Source organism: Anastrepha ludens, chromosome 4 (genome assembly GCF_028408465.1).
Source record: "Anastrepha ludens isolate Willacy chromosome 4, idAnaLude1.1, whole genome shotgun sequence".
Classification (NCBI taxonomy): Eukaryota; Metazoa; Arthropoda; class Insecta; order Diptera; family Tephritidae; genus Anastrepha; species Anastrepha ludens.
The window spans coordinates 88,036,949-88,054,316 of record NC_071500.1 but is presented as its reverse complement, the minus strand read 5'-3'; the positions used below and the strand labels follow the sequence as shown (position 1 = coordinate 88,054,316).

Here is a 17,368-nt window from a genome sequence, read left to right as displayed (position 1 = left end):
AGTTCCGACAATTTTGCGTTAGATACAAATACAATCTAAGACATGAGCCATAGAGTTTCATTAAAAGCACGTAATTATATTTTTTATTTCATGTCAACAGCAGCAAGTAAAAATCATGATTCAATTATACAAGGTTAAGTAAAGCTTGACAACTGATTTCGGATGCTACTTAATCCATTGATGCAATTTGGAAGCAAGGGAAAAAGGGCATAAGTTTATCCCCTTTCTGAAAATGTAGTAAAAAATTGAAAAAGGTCGTTGTAAGCCATAGAATAATTTTATGTTATTTTATAAGTGGTACTTAATTATTTATATTTTTAACTTAACTATTCCCATGGATTTGTGTCATATATGTATATATGTATTTCGACCATGCATCGGATTGGAATCTATATGTGCCATTTGTAAACCTACACTGAAGTAATAAATAAAACAACTTGAGAATAGTGGAAACTCTTAACGAGGAAAAACCACTTTTATTTCGTCACGTCCGCTAATCATACATTTGATTTTTTAACGAGATTACCTGCAAAGTTACAAGTATAAAATCTGTGTTAAAAAAAAGATAAATTTATATATACGCAGAAACACAAGTAGACGCCCAAAGCATTGCATACTTTACTTACAATTATCTTATCGAATGCTCATTGTTCTCTTCTTTTGTTTATTGCACCGGTTAAGATGCTTTATTCGAAAGTGCATCCGGCATTTAAAAAAAATCGTTTAACGTCATCGCGTAAACTCACGTTTTCACTTAATCTGAACAATTTTTGTAAAAATGATATCGCACCGTAAAGCTCCCTGCCGTTGAACTGGTAAACGCTGATTCCAACATTTTAATTTTGAACAATCGGTCATGCATTGAGCCCACATTTACTTGGGTTGACACTTTATCTAAGGGCGGATTAGTTAAACCAAGCACCGAGTTCTTGGACAAAATTAAAATGTTGGAATCAGCGTTTAACCAGTTCAACGGCAGGGAGCTTTACGGTGGGATATCATTTTTACAAAAAATGTTCAGATTAAGTGAAAACGTGAGTTTACGCGATGACGTTAAACGATTTTTTTTTAAATGCGTATTACGTAATGTTTTTTAATTTGCGTATTATGTAACAGGCAATATATTCAAGAGCATCTTCGTGTAAGCTATCAAAGTCAGCGTCCTCATTTAATGAATCGTTGGCGAAGAGAGAGTTGTCTGAAACTATCTCATCTTCTGTTAGCAAACTCTGTAAAGTTTCTAAAGAAGTATCATTGAGACGGAGCCAGTTAGTTTCGTCGGCCTCAACATTGCCACGATCAACTAATAGTGAAGTATTTCGTGCTGTTAATAGAAAGCGTTAAGTTATTCAGAAATGAGTAATATATGCATTCATTCACCTGATAAATATCTTCGTAATCTATATTTAAATTCCATAGGACTAGGATTGTCATACAACCGCCTTTGGCACGCATCGCCCCGAAAAAATGCTCCAGTACATCCTGATTTAATCGATAAGTCAGAATGTACTGAAAGCGATACTTTTCCTGAACATAACGATATAAGTCCCTGAGGGACTTGTTGCTTAGTTGTATGCCTCTTTGAAAAGGCAACATTGAAATTCGTCCATAAGCGCGTGTTTCATCGTTCAAGGCGTCCATCTTACTTATAATTTCATCCTGCTGACCCAAGTCCATCCCATAGGGCTTTTTTGCAGCAGCAGTTTGAAAATTCGAAAACTTTGTATTGAAAATATCGAACCAATCATTCACCGTATCAATGAACTCTGCTGTTTCCATGGGCTGATACATATCGAGCCCCAACGCATAACACCTTCGGATTGCACGCAGAAATATGTGATGTTACTTATGTATGTGTTTTAAGTTAGTTCGCAGTTGTAAAACAAATATTAGTTAGATGGGAAACGAGACAAAAGTAAAAAAATGGAGTCTCTAAAGGAGTATTTTCATTACATTAAAATGGAAATGTAGCTAGTAAAGAAAAATATTTTGGAAAATTATTTCACTCTTATGCATATAAAGCCATGTTTAGTAACCTTTGCATTACGATGTGTTGCAAATTTCCTCATTTCAGTACCGTACGAACGTAAATGTACGTTTCATAACTATTTTTACAAACTTTTATTCCTGAAATAAATGCTGACTTTTAGCATCCTTCATATGCATTAAGAGAGTAACTTGTTAAACCATTGAATTTGATATAGATTTGGCTGCCATGATATGTTAACGACAGGAATGAGATAAAACAGAAAATTTAATTTCGTATTTCGAGCATAACAATATATGACAATATATGTATGTCCATTTGTTACCGTAAAGACATTGCAAAAGCAGAAGTTCAGTCGATCATTCCTCCACGTAAGAAAAACATTGGAGTTAGAAGAGTTAAAATTGAAAAAATTACAAATTTATTAGTTTATTGTTTATAATTCGTCTACCTTAATATACTTGGCGTCCCTAATATTAATATAGTTAGGAAAATATATTCATATAGTCTAAAACTAATACATCGAAAAATTTCTATATTGATAATATAATCCACTTTCAGTAATTGCGATGATTCGGGCAGAAATCAAAAACCTTTAAACCAAAAATCTTAAAAATTGTTAATTCATTAATATATCACTACAACTTACGTGTAAATGTAGACGTAAAGCGCGAGGACTTGCTCGTGTAGGTGTTGCGCATGCATCTACATACGTACAGCATATTGTTCTAGACCGGGTAGCGTGAAGAGCCAGTTCGGAATCCAAATTGATTTCAGTGGTAGCAGAACTAGGCACATAATGAAAATCACAATTGTGGGATCGCAGCAACGGGCTCTAATCACACCTGTGTATATAAATTTTAAGCAGTTATTAACAAAAAATCAGATTGATAATCTGCAACAAAAGACTTACCTAAATGTGGCTATGTAGTAGCTATTTATCAGTGTAATTTTCATAGAACTTTCAATAGAATTGAAAGATGCGAAAGTCTAAGCAAAATTGAATAGGCAAAACAGTATTGCCTGCTAATATTCAGCAAAAATTTTAATTTCTATGCTTTTGAGTACTTTTTCTTTAGAATTTGCTCTGAAATAAAAAGTAGCTTTTCCAAGAGGACAACACGGATTTATTAAGTAGCTTCAAGATGGCTAACACAGGGTGAAAATTAGGCTACGTACATCACCTTTAATTATTGCTTCATGAGTAAAAATATTATTTTTATTTTCGATACCTCAAAAATTAAATGAATTATACAAACAAAAGCAATATGTTTTTTAAGTTGGTATTGCCTCATTGCGCGCTATATGTACATATACATATGTAGAAATTCCGTTGTTAAATATGGAATTTTCTAGCTATTCCATTTGAGCATGCTCTTGATGTGTCAATAACTCAATAAAATTTCACTCAATAAGTGTAAGTATATTAATTTTGCTCATCCTTAAAGGGGTGGTGTGGATGTCCTTTTGCGCTGTAAAATATGTACATACATAATTATCACAATCCTCTCCCATTGATCGCTTACTTACTTTTCCATTAGATTATAACGCCCGTTGAAATCCAGACAGTTAATTTCGGTAATTTCCGTTTCACTCAGTTCAAAATCACATACTTTCAGATTATCCGCCATATGCTCACGGCGCGTGGACATGGTTATCACTGCATTGCCTCGTTGTATTTGATATCGTAGCAGCACCAGTGCAGGTCCTTTCTGATACTTCTCCGCTAATTTAACAATTAACGGATGTTGTAAAAGCTTGTGTGCACCCGGCTTCGCATATGGCGAATGCGGCGATCCTAAAGGACTATAAGCTGATACCAAAATATTATTTTCGGCACAGAAAGCGATTAATTTGCTTTGATTTAGATACGGATGACACTCTATCTGCAAGTTGGCGGGCTTGATGCGCGCTACTTCGAGTACACGTTTTATTTGTTCAATATTGAAATTTGACAAACCAATAGATCGACAGTGGCCACATTCCACCAAAGCCTCCGTGGCACACCATGTATCTACATAATCAATGTCGGAAAATATAGTTTTGCCATCTTTATCTTTGGGGTAATTTTCTTCGCTGTCTGCGAAGCCAGTGGGCCAATGTATGAGATAATTATCAAAATAAGTGATCTTTAACATATTTAAAGCTTTTTCACAGGCGCTGCGCACCAAATTAGGATCGTGTTTTGTATTCCACAACTTTCCAGTGATGAATAGATCTTTTCTAAATATAGAAGCAAATTCAAAATTAAAAAAAAAAAAAAAATATTTAAAAAAAAAAATTATCATAAAAAATATCTAATTAATAAATCGAATGGATACCTCTCCACTACACCCTCTTTGATTTTCTCTTGAATCGCACAACCCACATCTTTCTGATTGCCATAACTGTCGGCGCAGTCTATGTGCCGGTAACCCACATCGATGGCATCCTGCACCAAACACACCACACGGTCGGCTGGCATCTAGAAACACAAAAAATAAAGGAAAATACAAAAAAAAAACATAGTAATGACATTGAAAAACAGCGGCAGCTTTTCTGTTGCTCATGCAACCGGCTATAAGCTTCAGCTGCAGTCTCAATGCCACACGCAAAAGCTCCGTGGCACTGTTTCATTTATGTGTGTTTGTATGCATGTCGTAGCACATCAGAGCCATTTTCTTAATATTTGTTTAGTGCTACTGCGAGGATTTTCAATATTTGCAATAATATTTCGCTTGACCTATTATTTGGCTTAAACATCCATATTAAATTGTATTAATTACGTATTTTAAACTTACACGCCAAGTACCAAATCCAACAATAGGCATTTCAACGCCATTATTTAATTTTGTTGTTGGTATTATCATTTTTAAAAGTTCTCTGTCGATTTTCCCACTTGAAAATAGCAAATCCGCTTGGTTTGTTATGAAACGTTTCGATGGCGCTCTTTTTTTGTCTATTTCATTGCAAAAAGTTAAAAAATGACTGAAAGGTATGCCAAAATATGTTTTCTGGAGCTTTTTAATCATGACGAACATAACTCAGGTGCCTTAGCCAGCTTTTTTTTCTTCCACTTTCTGTTTTTTTTTTTCTCTTTTATTATGAGAGTGAAGCTCGTTTTGGTTTGTGTTGATCGGTTTTTTTTTAATATTTATACAATTTTCAGTTACAAGTATATGTGGGAAACGTATGACCAGTTCATTAACATTCTCTGTGACTACTTCAAATTTGAATTCTGTTAACGTGCGATGTTAATATGCTTATTTGAATTTTAAATTTGTTTTTCACTTACATCGCTTTTTTTCACTATGGATCAATTTCTGGTCTATGTACGATATACAAGATCAACCATGTCTAGCCTAACCCAATCTGCATATTTTTTTTTTCTGATACTTTGATAATTTTTGTGTTTCAGTTAGTTTTTATTGTCTTCTATTCCGTAGTTTCTGATACTTTGATAATTTGTGTGCTTCTTTTTTTTTATTTTATTTTATTTTATTCCTTAGCTTCTGCTGCTTTCATCATTTTTGCGTTTCATTTACTTTTTATTTTATTTTATTCCGTAGTTTCCGATGCTTTGATAATTTTTATGGGTTATTTATTTTTTATTTTTATTTTTATTATATTTTCCCATGTTTTATTTTATAAGGGTGTTTTAGAAATGAGTTCTTAAAGAATCGACAAAGCATCGTAAAAAAATATATAAAATAAAATATTTTGTGTTTTTTTCGCTTTATTCAAATTTCTCAACCACTGCACGCGCAAAATACAACTTTTTCTTTTCACGTCCCATTTTCATAAAATAATCAACGCAATGTAACTCAAAAGAAATTCGTAAACGATTTAGTACAAAAGATTTAAATTTTTAGTCCGTTTAAATCGCTTGATTGGCAGCTCTAATTCGGTAATAAATTTGAGATTACATAAATATTTGTAGAGCGCGCCGTCAGCACATTGTCAAAATATATTTGCAGAAGTCGTAACATACAGCTGGCAACATCGCAGATGTGGCTTTTTGTAGTTGGGAAATGGTTGGGAAGTTGTCGAACTACTGCTTACTGCTAACTGCTGATTGCTGTTTGCTGCATAGATAACTAGATGTGAAACTTATTCATTTTGAGAGAGAGCGCGCCCATGAGGACGTTTCAAAACTTGGTAGCACTCACACATTATGGGATTTTGAACAGCTGATAGGCGAAATGGGTGGCTACCAGAAGAAACGCGCCAAAAATAGTTGACGAAAACAGTTCCTTTTTTCTTAGTGGAGAAATGACGCGTTGAAATGTTTATAATTATTTGTCTTAAAATTAATTCAATTGAAATGTAATAATTGAAGGGAGTTTGTAGAATCCAAAGCTCGTTATATCCCTTTCGACTTCTACTTTTAATTAGTCTTATGTACATAATGTAATTTTATTGAAAACTGTGTGTTGGGTTATGTAAATTTGTATATACGTAAATATTCTATAGTTGAAAAGCGTAACTAAAGGAACCGAATTTGTGTTTGAGATATTTTACAAAAATTAAAGGTAATCTGCTTTAACTAATTCTGTGTTTTGTTACCCACTTTCTGTGTTATATCAAAAAATCGCAATAAGTCATGTTTTTAATCATTACTTATGTTTTTCGGGTTCATAACTTTATTATTATTAAATTACTTATGTATATCAGTTTTAAATAATTTCATTTACATATAAATTTTTAAATTTTTTGCTTATTTATGTACATATTTCATACGGATTGTGCTTATTTTTAGTATATGTTGGGGGTTACGAGTGATATAAGGCTATTGGGCAACCGCACACTAAATACTAACCTCAATGGTGGTATGGAAACTAAAAATTCCAGACCTTTGGTTCAAAAATACCCAATTCATGTTTCTACCGGTGTGGCAATATTGGAAAATGTTATAAAAAATTCACATTTTTCAGCGCTCTCACGAGAAAAAGAGTTTCACATCTAGTCATCTATGGTTTGCTGTTGTCGTAAGAGGAATTTTCGGCATTTGTAGAAGGAAAACTAATGAGACTTGGTAAACGAAAGTTTAAATTTGTGGCACAACCAGTTTTCAATTACAAATTATAATATAAAATTAGGAAATGTATTAAAGTTTTGTTTCGCGTAGCAGTGTTATATTACGTGCGTTTGGCCGCGGTCATGCTTAGCGCCTTGTACCGCCCCCCAAAATAAAATCAATAACCTGTGCTTTTACTTACATACGTCTCACTTTAATATTCCATAACACTTCAAAAATATTATTAGTTAATTGACATATGTATGTATATGTTCTGATGTGTAAACTACTTTTATTATTGCAGATTTTCAGTGCTACTGGCAAACTTTGGAAAACCATCTTCATATAAATGTTTAGTTGTCCAACGGCAGAGCCAGGTGCACTCACACAAAAGATTTTGTAAATTCCATATATTCAAGCTGTAGACGCGTCGCTCCCAAGGATCTTTGCAGCTCACATCCACATACGCGAAAGCTACTATTGTTGCTACAGTTTTGTGTGGAATGAATTGATGTTTGCATTAAAATTAATTGAATTGAATTGTACCTGAATGCATATGCATACAATCTTATACAATTCGTACACTTAATCTTACCGTCGTCACACATAGTGGGAGTAAAGTGTCAATATCAGTGTAAGCAAATTAGTTCTAAAGTGTACAATCAGCGACAGGGAGCAGGGAAACAAATATTCTTATTAGTAACAGAATATTTGTTAACAGCACTTTTACTTGTATTATCAGTTAGTTGGCTATTATTGTGGTTAACGGAGAGCAACAGCATGTCTATTGCACCAGTGATAATTGAGGCAACAGCCAAACAAACTTCAACGGTGAGTGAATTTTATAATTATATTTATAAGACTACATTCATGTGTGAAAGATTACCAACATTTTGTTTGTTTATATTTAATTGTTTCGGACTTTGCAGCTCATCTTCATGCACGGCTTGGGGGATACCGGGTATGTTAATAACAATTGTGTAAATTCATACCTTTGATTTTTGTTAATAGTTATATGGACGTTATGTTCATACACAGATTACGTTCTTTGTAAATGTTCTGTATTTATTCAGTGTTCTTAATGATGCTTTCAACCTTATTATGTGTTGTGTAAAGGTCAACGTAATGTAATGGATTGCATTATGCATAGGGTGGGCCATGTAAAATTTGCTTTTTGAATCGGCTATAAAAAAAAAATATTCAATATTTTTTGAAATTTTCTTTTTTATTTTGAAGATTGAACATTGTCATTTATGAATGAAAAATAATATCGTTCAAATGACTGCCACGACTGTCTTTACATTAGGCCATTCGATCAACCCAATTTTTTCATGAATGGCAACTTCGATTTCGTGTTTTAAAGCATCAATCGTCTCTGGATGGTTCGCATAGCATTTGTCTTTAACGGCTCCCCACAAAAAATAGTCCAACGGGCTTAAATCACAGCTCCGAGGCGGCCAATTTGTATCGGAATTCAAAAACGGTAGCCAAAAGTTCGAGTGTAACTTTGGCAGTGTGACAAGTTGCACCGTCCTGTTGAAACCAAATGTCGTCCATGTCATCCTCTTCAATTTTTGGAAACAAAAACTCGTTGAGCATGTCACGGTAACGCTCGCCATTTACTGTAACCGCGGAAGAAGAAGAAGACTCACCACTTTGGAAATAGGTTTTTAATATTTCCCAATTTTGTTCAAGCGTATAGCGTCCCATTTCGTAAATGTCAAACCTTTAAGTAAATTATGAACACATTTGACATATCATTTGTGTTACCATTCTCAAAAAAATAGGTGGTTCAAAAAGCAAACGCTATATGGCCCACCCTGTAGTTGTAAATGCAAATACGGTAGATGCAAATCTTCATTTGCATCGTATTTTGTACCGGAAGTAACGGAACATATTCCACTTTTATATTAACAATCAACACAAAAGCTTTTATATAGGCAAGTAGCACAACTATTAGGTTTCTTATCAGCTCTATTCATACCCAAATCAAAGGTCAATTTGTGACTCAATTTTTTCCCTTAATAATTATATATTTAAAAGGCTCGCTGCTTTATGCAATACCATTCCAAACTCCGATCATTTAGTAATCACAGTTTGATAGAACTTTAATCATTTTTAAAATAGGGTATCAATTATTTGGCGAATAGTTTGAAGAGGTTAGTTTTTGCTATTTTAACGCATATGTGGAAGATGATAATGGTTGCGTTCAATACCTTTTATTACTGATTTCAAAAGGTGTTAACAGTTCTAAAAGAGTTTATTTATTCCCATGGCAGCCGGTTCTACGTTACCGAAATGACAGGGGGTTTTCCTGCTGCCGCTCCAGCAAACTAGCCCTGTCTAGTGAATCGTTAAAATAACTTTTTTTAAGAGGTGAGCTGTGTTTAAGCTGCATTTAGCAAAGCCAATGTTAAAATAACATTTTCATTTAATATCCGCAAATTAATAACCCTTTATAGCAGGTATTCCATCCACCCTGTATATGCCATCGACATAAGCGTATTTAAGTACCCTTTTGTATGTTGCGCTTGGCCTCCTTTATCAGAAACCAAATACTGGTTCGTAATGAAATCAAATTATTTACGTTTGTGATGCAATTGCGAATGTGTGAAAACAAAAGGATAGCAAACTTATATTGCCTACAGTAAAGTATGCTTTATGAGAACTAGAGCAAGACTAGCCCGTTGCGGAATGGTGCCAGTCTACGTTTAATAACCAAAAACGCTTTCAACTACTAGTTCGAGAACGACCCCAGTTAGCCACATATTCCCTGGCAGCCGGCTCTACTTTACCGGAATGTACCGTACCCCACGTTATCGCTCATATGCATATTAAGTTAAATCGTAAGTTGACCAACGGTGTAATTCAAAATCCGAGGCGCAGCTATTTTCTTCCGCAGCTGTTTTTTCCTGAAATTATTTCCATTCTTACAGTAATGCATAGACGGCCAATAGCTATTCTATATAATATAACTGAGATTACATTTGTGGGGGGTTGGACAAGCCCAAGCCATTGTACTACTAATATAACTTAAGTTCTGTAATATCATTTGTTTTGCTTTCATTTAAGTGCATAATGTGAACTATAAATATTCATTCAATTTTCCCCCATCTCCATGCAGCCATGGATGGAGTTCAGCGTTGGCAATGATACGCCCGCCCAGCATGAAAGTCATCTGCCCAACAGCTCCCACAATTCCGGTGTCATTAAATGCTGGTTTTCGCATGCCTTCTTGGTTTGATTTACGTACGCTCGATATATCGGGTCCCGAGGATGAGGACGGTATTAAAAATGCTGCTCAAAATATAAAAGCAATGATTGATGATGAGGTAAATAAGGGTATAGCATCGAATCGCATTGTGCTTGGTGGCTTCTCACAAGGAGGTGCGCTAGCACTGTACACAGCGTTAACATATAATCAACCTCTAGCTGGCATCGTGGCGCTTTCCTGCTGGTTGCCATTACACAAGCAATTCCCGGGCATAAAAACAAACGCCGATGATATACCAGTAAGTGACGAAGAAGAAGAGAAGAATGAATGCATATTCATATGCATTGGTTTGTGTTGAACTAAAATTACTTGTATTCATTTATAGATTTTCCAAGCGCATGGAGACTTTGATCCTGTTGTACCATACAAATTTGGTCAATTAAGTGCTAGTTTACTTAAGACATTCATGAAGAATGTTACATTTAAGACATACAATGGGCTATCGCATTCCTCATCCGATGATGAAATGGACGATGTGCGGGTAAGGGAATTTCAATTTGCATGCAATATAAATTTGATTTACTAAATTTTTTTTTTCTTTTTCTGCTAATAGGATGTACTGGCTTCCTGGGTAAATTAAATTGCAAAAATAAAATAACATTAAAATACACCAGTAAAGAAAAAATGAACTTAAATTTAGTGTGCATAGTTTAGTGCGTACGTATGCGCACTTGCATATAAATATTTTTGGCGCTAAAAGCTAATCTGGCAAAACTGAATTAAAACTGAGTTATTCAGAAATTAAGGTTACATTGTTTATATAGAAGTCGATTCAACAAATACAAAAAAATAATAATTAGATGCATTCTATAATACATATGCCAAAATTTACAGAAAAAAACATGTTACTTAACTGTTACTACAAGTAATATACGTAATTTTTTTAATCTGTTTAAACACCTATAAACAGTTTTACTTGCTTACAATTTTTAAGTTCTTTACTTGCAACGAAAATACACTCTTTAATGAAGGCAACTACATACATTAACTATTTTTAGATTGGTTGACAAGTTGATTGCATTAACTTTCGCTTTGATTATAAATGAAATCAAGAATTGAACGCAAATGCATTATTTTTATTTTTTGCTTGGCAATAAAGTATTTAATAAAAAAAAACTGGAGCAAAATAGAAATTATTTGAAAATTAAAAGTCGTCCATGAGTACATATAAAAATATTTAACACAAAAAACGATTAAGTTAAGCACCCATGTGAAATATACATGAAAAAAGGTGTAGCTTTCAGCTGTAAATAAATTGACTAACATACTTTCGGGATGAGAAAAAGAGTTGGTTTCGTGAAATGTATGTATGTATGTATATGATAGCTTTTTCGTTTTTGTTGTCGAAAAGTTTCTACATTATGCGGGCAGACTCTGTAATTCACTACCGAGTGAATTTCATTAAAATTGTCGCATTTTCGCATTTGCGTTGAAAATCAGTGAATTTTATTGAAAATTGGCGCCTTTACAACGAAATTCAGTGGAGTTTTGTCGCCTTTGCAATGAAATTCACACGCAAATGAATTACAGTACCTGCCCGATTATAATATATAAACAAAATGAGTGTCAAAGTCGACTTAATTGGCCGACTACTAGTACAGTTATTTGGAAAATCAACTTTTCAAGTCAACTAGCGGTCTCATGACCGCTTTATTAACTGATATATTGGCATTTTTGGATAACCTTCATAGTTCTATTTTAATGAGAAATACTACCGTAGTAAACTGTTACAACAACTCCATACCCGCAAACTCGTGCTTGCTACTCGCACGTTATGACTTTACGTCTGGCTAATGACGGACATTCCAGGAGTATTGCTTTTCGAAAAACAATCCCCATAAAAAGTATTTTGCCCTCAAAATTTGTAATGCTGCATTCAGCTTGCATTTTAGAATATCACTTCAAAAGTAGGTAAATAACTGACAGGTAAATAACTGACAACTAAACATTTTTATGATGGCTTGCTGTTGAAGTTATATTCGTCGTGTCGTTCCGGTAATGTAGACGAAGAAAGTTAAGAGAGTAGAAATGTACAGTTACGGTAAAAGCATACATATAAATGGTCCCCACAATATTTTAAGGAATGGTCCATATCGGGCAAGTACGATAGAATCGCTTGTTGGCGGAACAAAAACTTTGTTGTTATAGCAACCTAAAATATTCCCCAAAATTGTTGGCTTTGAATTAATTTAGGCATGCAGGACTACTTTATAAATTGCACATCAATGTAATAATATATTTGATTTAACATTTTCAATATTTTTCTCATTCAAAACACATTTCTAAAGCTACACAATAATTTGTTAAAATAAAGAAAATACATAAATTTACTGAAATTCGAAGCATTTTTTATTCAATGAGTATATTTATGGTTCATTTAAATTGGGTTTGTTAATCTTACATATTTACATAAATTGAAATTGTGAAACAACAGTAACTTTAATTCATGTGAACGGCTTTGGTTTTTTGTTCATTAAATGACTCATCTTATTTGTGTTTTATAATATACATTTTTTTTTTTCATTGAATTTTTCTTGCTCATAAATACTGTTTAATAATGTCTCGTTAATTTCTTTTGTTGTCCATTTTGAGTACATCACTTGTATCTTCATGTATATTTGCAGACTGGTGACAGTAGAAACAGCAAAACTTCAGGGGTGGATGTCAGCGGAAATGCCACAGCGCAATGCTGTCTAATATCATAGTAGCAAATCTTTGATTTTTCATGATGATTGTGATGATAATGATGATGTATGAGGCACAAACACATTTTTATTAATGCAACAAAAACGCCACTAACTCATGAACATTAAACTAATACTAAAAAGTAAACAACAAGCAGCAACTCAAGCAACTCGAAAATTCATTTTTTTCGAGTAGTTTAATCAATAACGAAGAATAAAAATTAGCTTCTATGGTACTTCAAATTCTTAAAAAGTAGTTCCGCGTGTTTTTACTAGCACGCATACTAAAAATCCTTAACAATATTAATAAGTTTTGCACTATATTACATCAGGCGCAACGTATTTTATTTGAATATCATTAGAAATGGTCAGAAGTATGTAGCTGAATTTATCGGCTGTTAAAGATGTTAAACAGAAAACATATACCCTTAGCGTGTAGTGTAGCGTGACTGAACTATATTATTATTACTATTACACAAGTAGCAAATTATGAAGTGAATGAAGTTAAAAAATGAAAACTGATAAAATGCAATTAATAAAAGACATTAATGCAATACTTAAATACAAAACTTAGCTTCAAATCTATCATTTAAACATTCAAATTTAATTTAAAACACGCAAATCTATAATGACGGCTTTTTGGACTACGCATGAGACACATCGGTTGGCGCACATTTGTCTGACAACATAACTGGAGTAATTTCTTTAAGCCCGCCGGTGTGACGTAGCCTATCGCGCATACCGTTGCCTCGGTATAACTGAAATGAGCCGTTGGCGCATAGCCGAATACTTCACGTTGGCATTGGTTGCGCACGCTGTACAGTTCTTTATGTCCCTCGGGCAACCAAAGTTTGCACATGCGCTGAAATTGCTCGGCAACGCGTGTGGCTGTGTTGGCTGGACTAATATACACGCGCGTATTGCTTGTCTCCTGTGGCGAAATAACATACATTGAAATTGATTTCAATAATAACATTTTTTTATAACAAACTCACCTGCCGTTTACGTTTTTCGCGTACACGTCGTGCTCGTAAACGTTTCAATAGCTTTTTATGCATTTGTCTTAAATTTTTGCGAACGCACTCGGACTTATCTGTTGCTAGTGGCTCGGTAAAGACAGGATCGTGATTTTCATTTTTAATCTGACGAAGATTTCGTTTAAAATCACCGCGTGTTGGCAGGCAAATCAACGAGAAGTCCTCCAAATTACCCCGTGCTTTCATTCGTAGTTGCAATTGTATCAGGCAATTTTCTGGAATTCCTTCGGGATATACTTTTAACTTTCCTTGTATGTGTAACAACAACTGCTGTAGTAACGCACGGTCACGTAGTATATGAAAGGCACTTGGTGCGCTGCACTTTTGTAGGGCATCAGTGGTCCAATCACGTACTAATTCGGGAAATGGTGCACGAAATGGACTCACTATAGCCAATTTTTGATAGTTGTGACGTTTATTGGGCGGCTTTCGGAAATATTTGGCGCGCAGCTCTTGATGACGTGTGGTAGCAAGTACACGCCCTATTTTCGTTTTTAATAAGCGTAAAAACTAGTTTTAGTAAATATATCACTTTGTATAAACTTATATGATTACCCACCAGCCACAGTGTCTGGCAAATATTCTTCTGTACCCATCTCACGCGCGACAGTTTCGAACTCTCTTAGTCCACCTGGTTTAGCGCCCCACATGATGAGTGATAGCCAAATGGACATTCCATAACCAGCCGGCGCAATCACATCCCAGCCACAGCCGTAACACAGACGTTTATACTGCGCGAGCTGTGAACCAGGCCGTTGGATTAGTATCACTGGCACTGCTTGCATTTCTTCTTCGAATTGACAACGTGCGCCTGGTACTGCCGCATGCTTGGCCCGCAGCTTACTGTACTCACTGGGTACTATCATGCTCTTGCATAGTTCGTCCCGCACTTCACTATTCCATAGAACACTTTGTCCTAAATTATTTTTTACATTTAACAGGAAATCTAGACCGGTAGGATTTAAAGGTTGAGCTGGCAACGCTTTTGTTCGTTTTTTAGGTCGATTCAACCGTGGGTCCTCTATATTTAGTGCTAGAATCATATTCGAAAGTAGTTCACCAGGTGAACTTAACTCACTACAATTCTCCCAAAATTCCGATTGACTTTCATGTGTGCTTTTGGAATGAGTATTTTCTTCGAACAACTTATGTAGCCAAGTAGTTGTTGTGTTTTCGTTGATTTGCTTTGGTTTGAAAGCCTGTACGAGCACGCTTTGGGCTAGGTGGCCGGTGAGACGGAAACGGTTTATTGCATCTTTCAAATCGTTGAGTTCTATGCATGATTTTTCATTTCTATATCGCTTGATGCGCTCAAAAGCCAAACTTTTTGTCATGAATTGCAAACGCCGCTGTTCTTTCGGTTTTAAAGGTTTCGAAGCTGAAAAAAAATATATATATTATAAATAGGTATACACAAATAAAAAGGAAATCAATTTAATTTGCATTACATTTATCTTTCTTTTGCACATCAATGCACTCATCGTCCGAAGGTTCGTCTGGTTTAATATGCACTTGGATACTATTTACCGAAATTAGTTGGAAAACTTTTATTAATTCTTCCAGCAAAGCAGGATATGCGCTTGGATGAATCCACACCCACAGGGTACGTGATATTTCTTCGGAATTCGCCGTATCATCACTGTCGAGTGGTCGCCACATAAAACAAGCACGCCCTAGTGCATACTCTGGATATTTGCCGTCTCTAAATAAGTCGATACTACCTTCTCTTCGACCGGTGGTATATGTTTTTGCAGCGATACTAAACCCGCATTTGGGACTTGTTAACCTACTAAATCCTGCACTTAAATCCGTCACTTTTCCTTTCAATTCAATGCATGCAAAAAATGATATATCTTGCAGTAAACAGTGTTCCGCTGAGGCCCGATAGCACGCTCTGTATGTTTTGTCACAGCTTGCTTGCGGCAGGCGGTAGCCCCAGCGTTCGACCATGTGAAAACGTTTTGCATGCCAAATGTGTGTTTCCAACCAAACTTGTCGACGTTGTCGTCTTAAATAATCACGCAATAGATTGCTTGGACGGCGACGATGTTTACGGGAAGGACGTTTCGTCTGCTGTGGCTTGCCAGCTTTAGACATTTGAGAGCGATGAGCGGCACGATATTTGCGTGGCAACCGCTTAGGGTGGTGCGACATGGCACGACGACGCATATGTTTGGGCAAAGTTTGGAAGACCAACTTGCGACTGACAGGATTACGTACTTCATCAATAAGCTGGCGTATCTCCTGCACAACATTGGCGGCATAACGATATGTTTGCACATGTGTAGGCAAACTCACGGATCCACCCAACGCCGAATCATATTCCAGTTTGTTAGAGGTCATGTTTTACACCCTTTATCACAATATATAATTCATTTACAACAATTTAGATCTGAAATAACTGGAAATAAGCACAACGTATAATATTCAAATAACGTCAAAATTCTTTCCTACACGTGCGTGAATAACAAAGTTGTAAAACTTTGTAAATATTGCAGCTAAAAGCAGGGCGTCTACTATGACTCAAAAAAGCGAGTTAGGGATTTAACAAATGTGTGCAAAATTTATGAAAAAGTTTCATGGCCTACTATTATATTTGGCATTGGGTTTTTAAGACCCGATTTTCAAATTATATGCAAAATCAGAAAAATTCTACTATAAACTTTTCATTTCAATTCCACGGTTTTAAATTAGAATTTCTAAAAAGATTTTTAGTATGTAGTTCCATAGCTCATCAAATTTTAGTTCAATAAAGTGCAAGTTTGAATTGACGAAAAATTCCGTTGATTTTTTCCGTATATTTTTTACATAAAATAAATTCACATTTTTTTTTTATATGGAGAATTATAGACGCATAGAATGCAGACATTCTTTATATACTAAATGTATATGTATGTATACATATTATGGCGGCCGCTGTAGCCGAATGGTAGGTGCGTGACTACCATTCGGATTTCAGAGAGAGAACGTTGGTTCGAATCTCTCTTGAAAGACCAAAATGCAGGAAAGGTTTTTTCTAATAGCGGTCGCCCCTCGGCAGGCAATGGCAAACCTCCGAGTGTATTTCTGCCATGAAAAAGCTCCTCATAAAAATATCTGCCGTTCGGAATCGGCTTGAAACTTGTGGAGCAACATCAAGACGCCCACCACAAATAGGAGGAGGAGCTTCGGCCAAACACACAAAAAGGGTGTACGCGCCAATTATATATATATATAATATATATATATGCTTGTCATATTAGTAGGCTTGAACGTATCCAGAAAGCTTTTGTGCGTTATGCTTTGCGTTCCTTTAGTTTCACTGATCCAATTCCATCCCATGAAAGTGTGTGCTTGCTCATTAAACTAAAATCGCTAGATATTAGAAGGAGTATTCGTTCCATTTCCTTT

The 17,368-nt window shown here is 35.1% G+C and overlaps 3 protein-coding genes across 5 annotated transcripts; 1 reads left to right on the top strand and 2 right to left on the bottom strand.

The window, feature by feature from the left end:
• Nucleotides 1–2,412: 2,412 nt before the first annotated feature.
• On the bottom strand, nucleotides 2,413–6,049 carry LOC128860114 (aldo-keto reductase family 1 member B1-like). The gene is made up of 6 exons (XM_054097379.1): nucleotides 4,768–6,049; nucleotides 4,309–4,451; nucleotides 3,518–4,210; nucleotides 2,901–3,459; nucleotides 2,637–2,832; nucleotides 2,413–2,580 (listed from the first exon to the last, which is right to left on the bottom strand). The coding sequence occupies exons 1-4, from the start codon at nucleotides 5,005–5,007 to the stop codon at nucleotides 3,414–3,416; spliced, it is 1,122 nt and encodes a 373-aa protein (XP_053953354.1). The 5' UTR covers nucleotides 5,008–6,049; the 3' UTR covers nucleotides 2,413–2,580; nucleotides 2,637–2,832; nucleotides 2,901–3,413.
• An 896-nt stretch (nucleotides 6,050–6,945) lies between these two features.
• On the top strand, nucleotides 6,946–13,514 carry LOC128860115 (acyl-protein thioesterase 1). 3 transcript variants are annotated; one of them, XM_054097380.1, is made up of 7 exons: nucleotides 6,946–7,001; nucleotides 7,288–7,814; nucleotides 7,913–7,944; nucleotides 10,108–10,495; nucleotides 10,583–10,738; nucleotides 10,811–10,828; nucleotides 12,882–13,514. In XM_054097380.1, the coding sequence occupies exons 2-7, from the start codon at nucleotides 7,764–7,766 to the stop codon at nucleotides 12,960–12,962; spliced, it is 726 nt and encodes a 241-aa protein (XP_053953355.1). In that variant the 5' UTR covers nucleotides 6,946–7,001; nucleotides 7,288–7,763; the 3' UTR covers nucleotides 12,963–13,514. The 3 variants fall into 3 exon arrangements, with proteins under 3 accessions (XP_053953355.1, XP_053953357.1, XP_053953356.1); XM_054097382.1 differs by lacking the exon at nucleotides 6,946–7,001 and adding an exon at nucleotides 7,085–7,108; XM_054097381.1 differs by lacking the exon at nucleotides 6,946–7,001 and adding an exon at nucleotides 7,148–7,171.
• On the bottom strand, nucleotides 13,249–16,464 carry LOC128860113 (ribonucleases P/MRP protein subunit POP1). Its single transcript, XM_054097378.1, has 4 exons — nucleotides 15,427–16,464; nucleotides 14,538–15,356; nucleotides 13,937–14,460; nucleotides 13,249–13,872 (listed from the first exon to the last, which is right to left on the bottom strand). The coding sequence occupies exons 1-4, from the start codon at nucleotides 16,319–16,321 to the stop codon at nucleotides 13,531–13,533; spliced, it is 2,580 nt and encodes an 859-aa protein (XP_053953353.1). The 5' UTR covers nucleotides 16,322–16,464; the 3' UTR covers nucleotides 13,249–13,530.
• Between the last annotated feature and the right edge of the window lie 904 nt (nucleotides 16,465–17,368).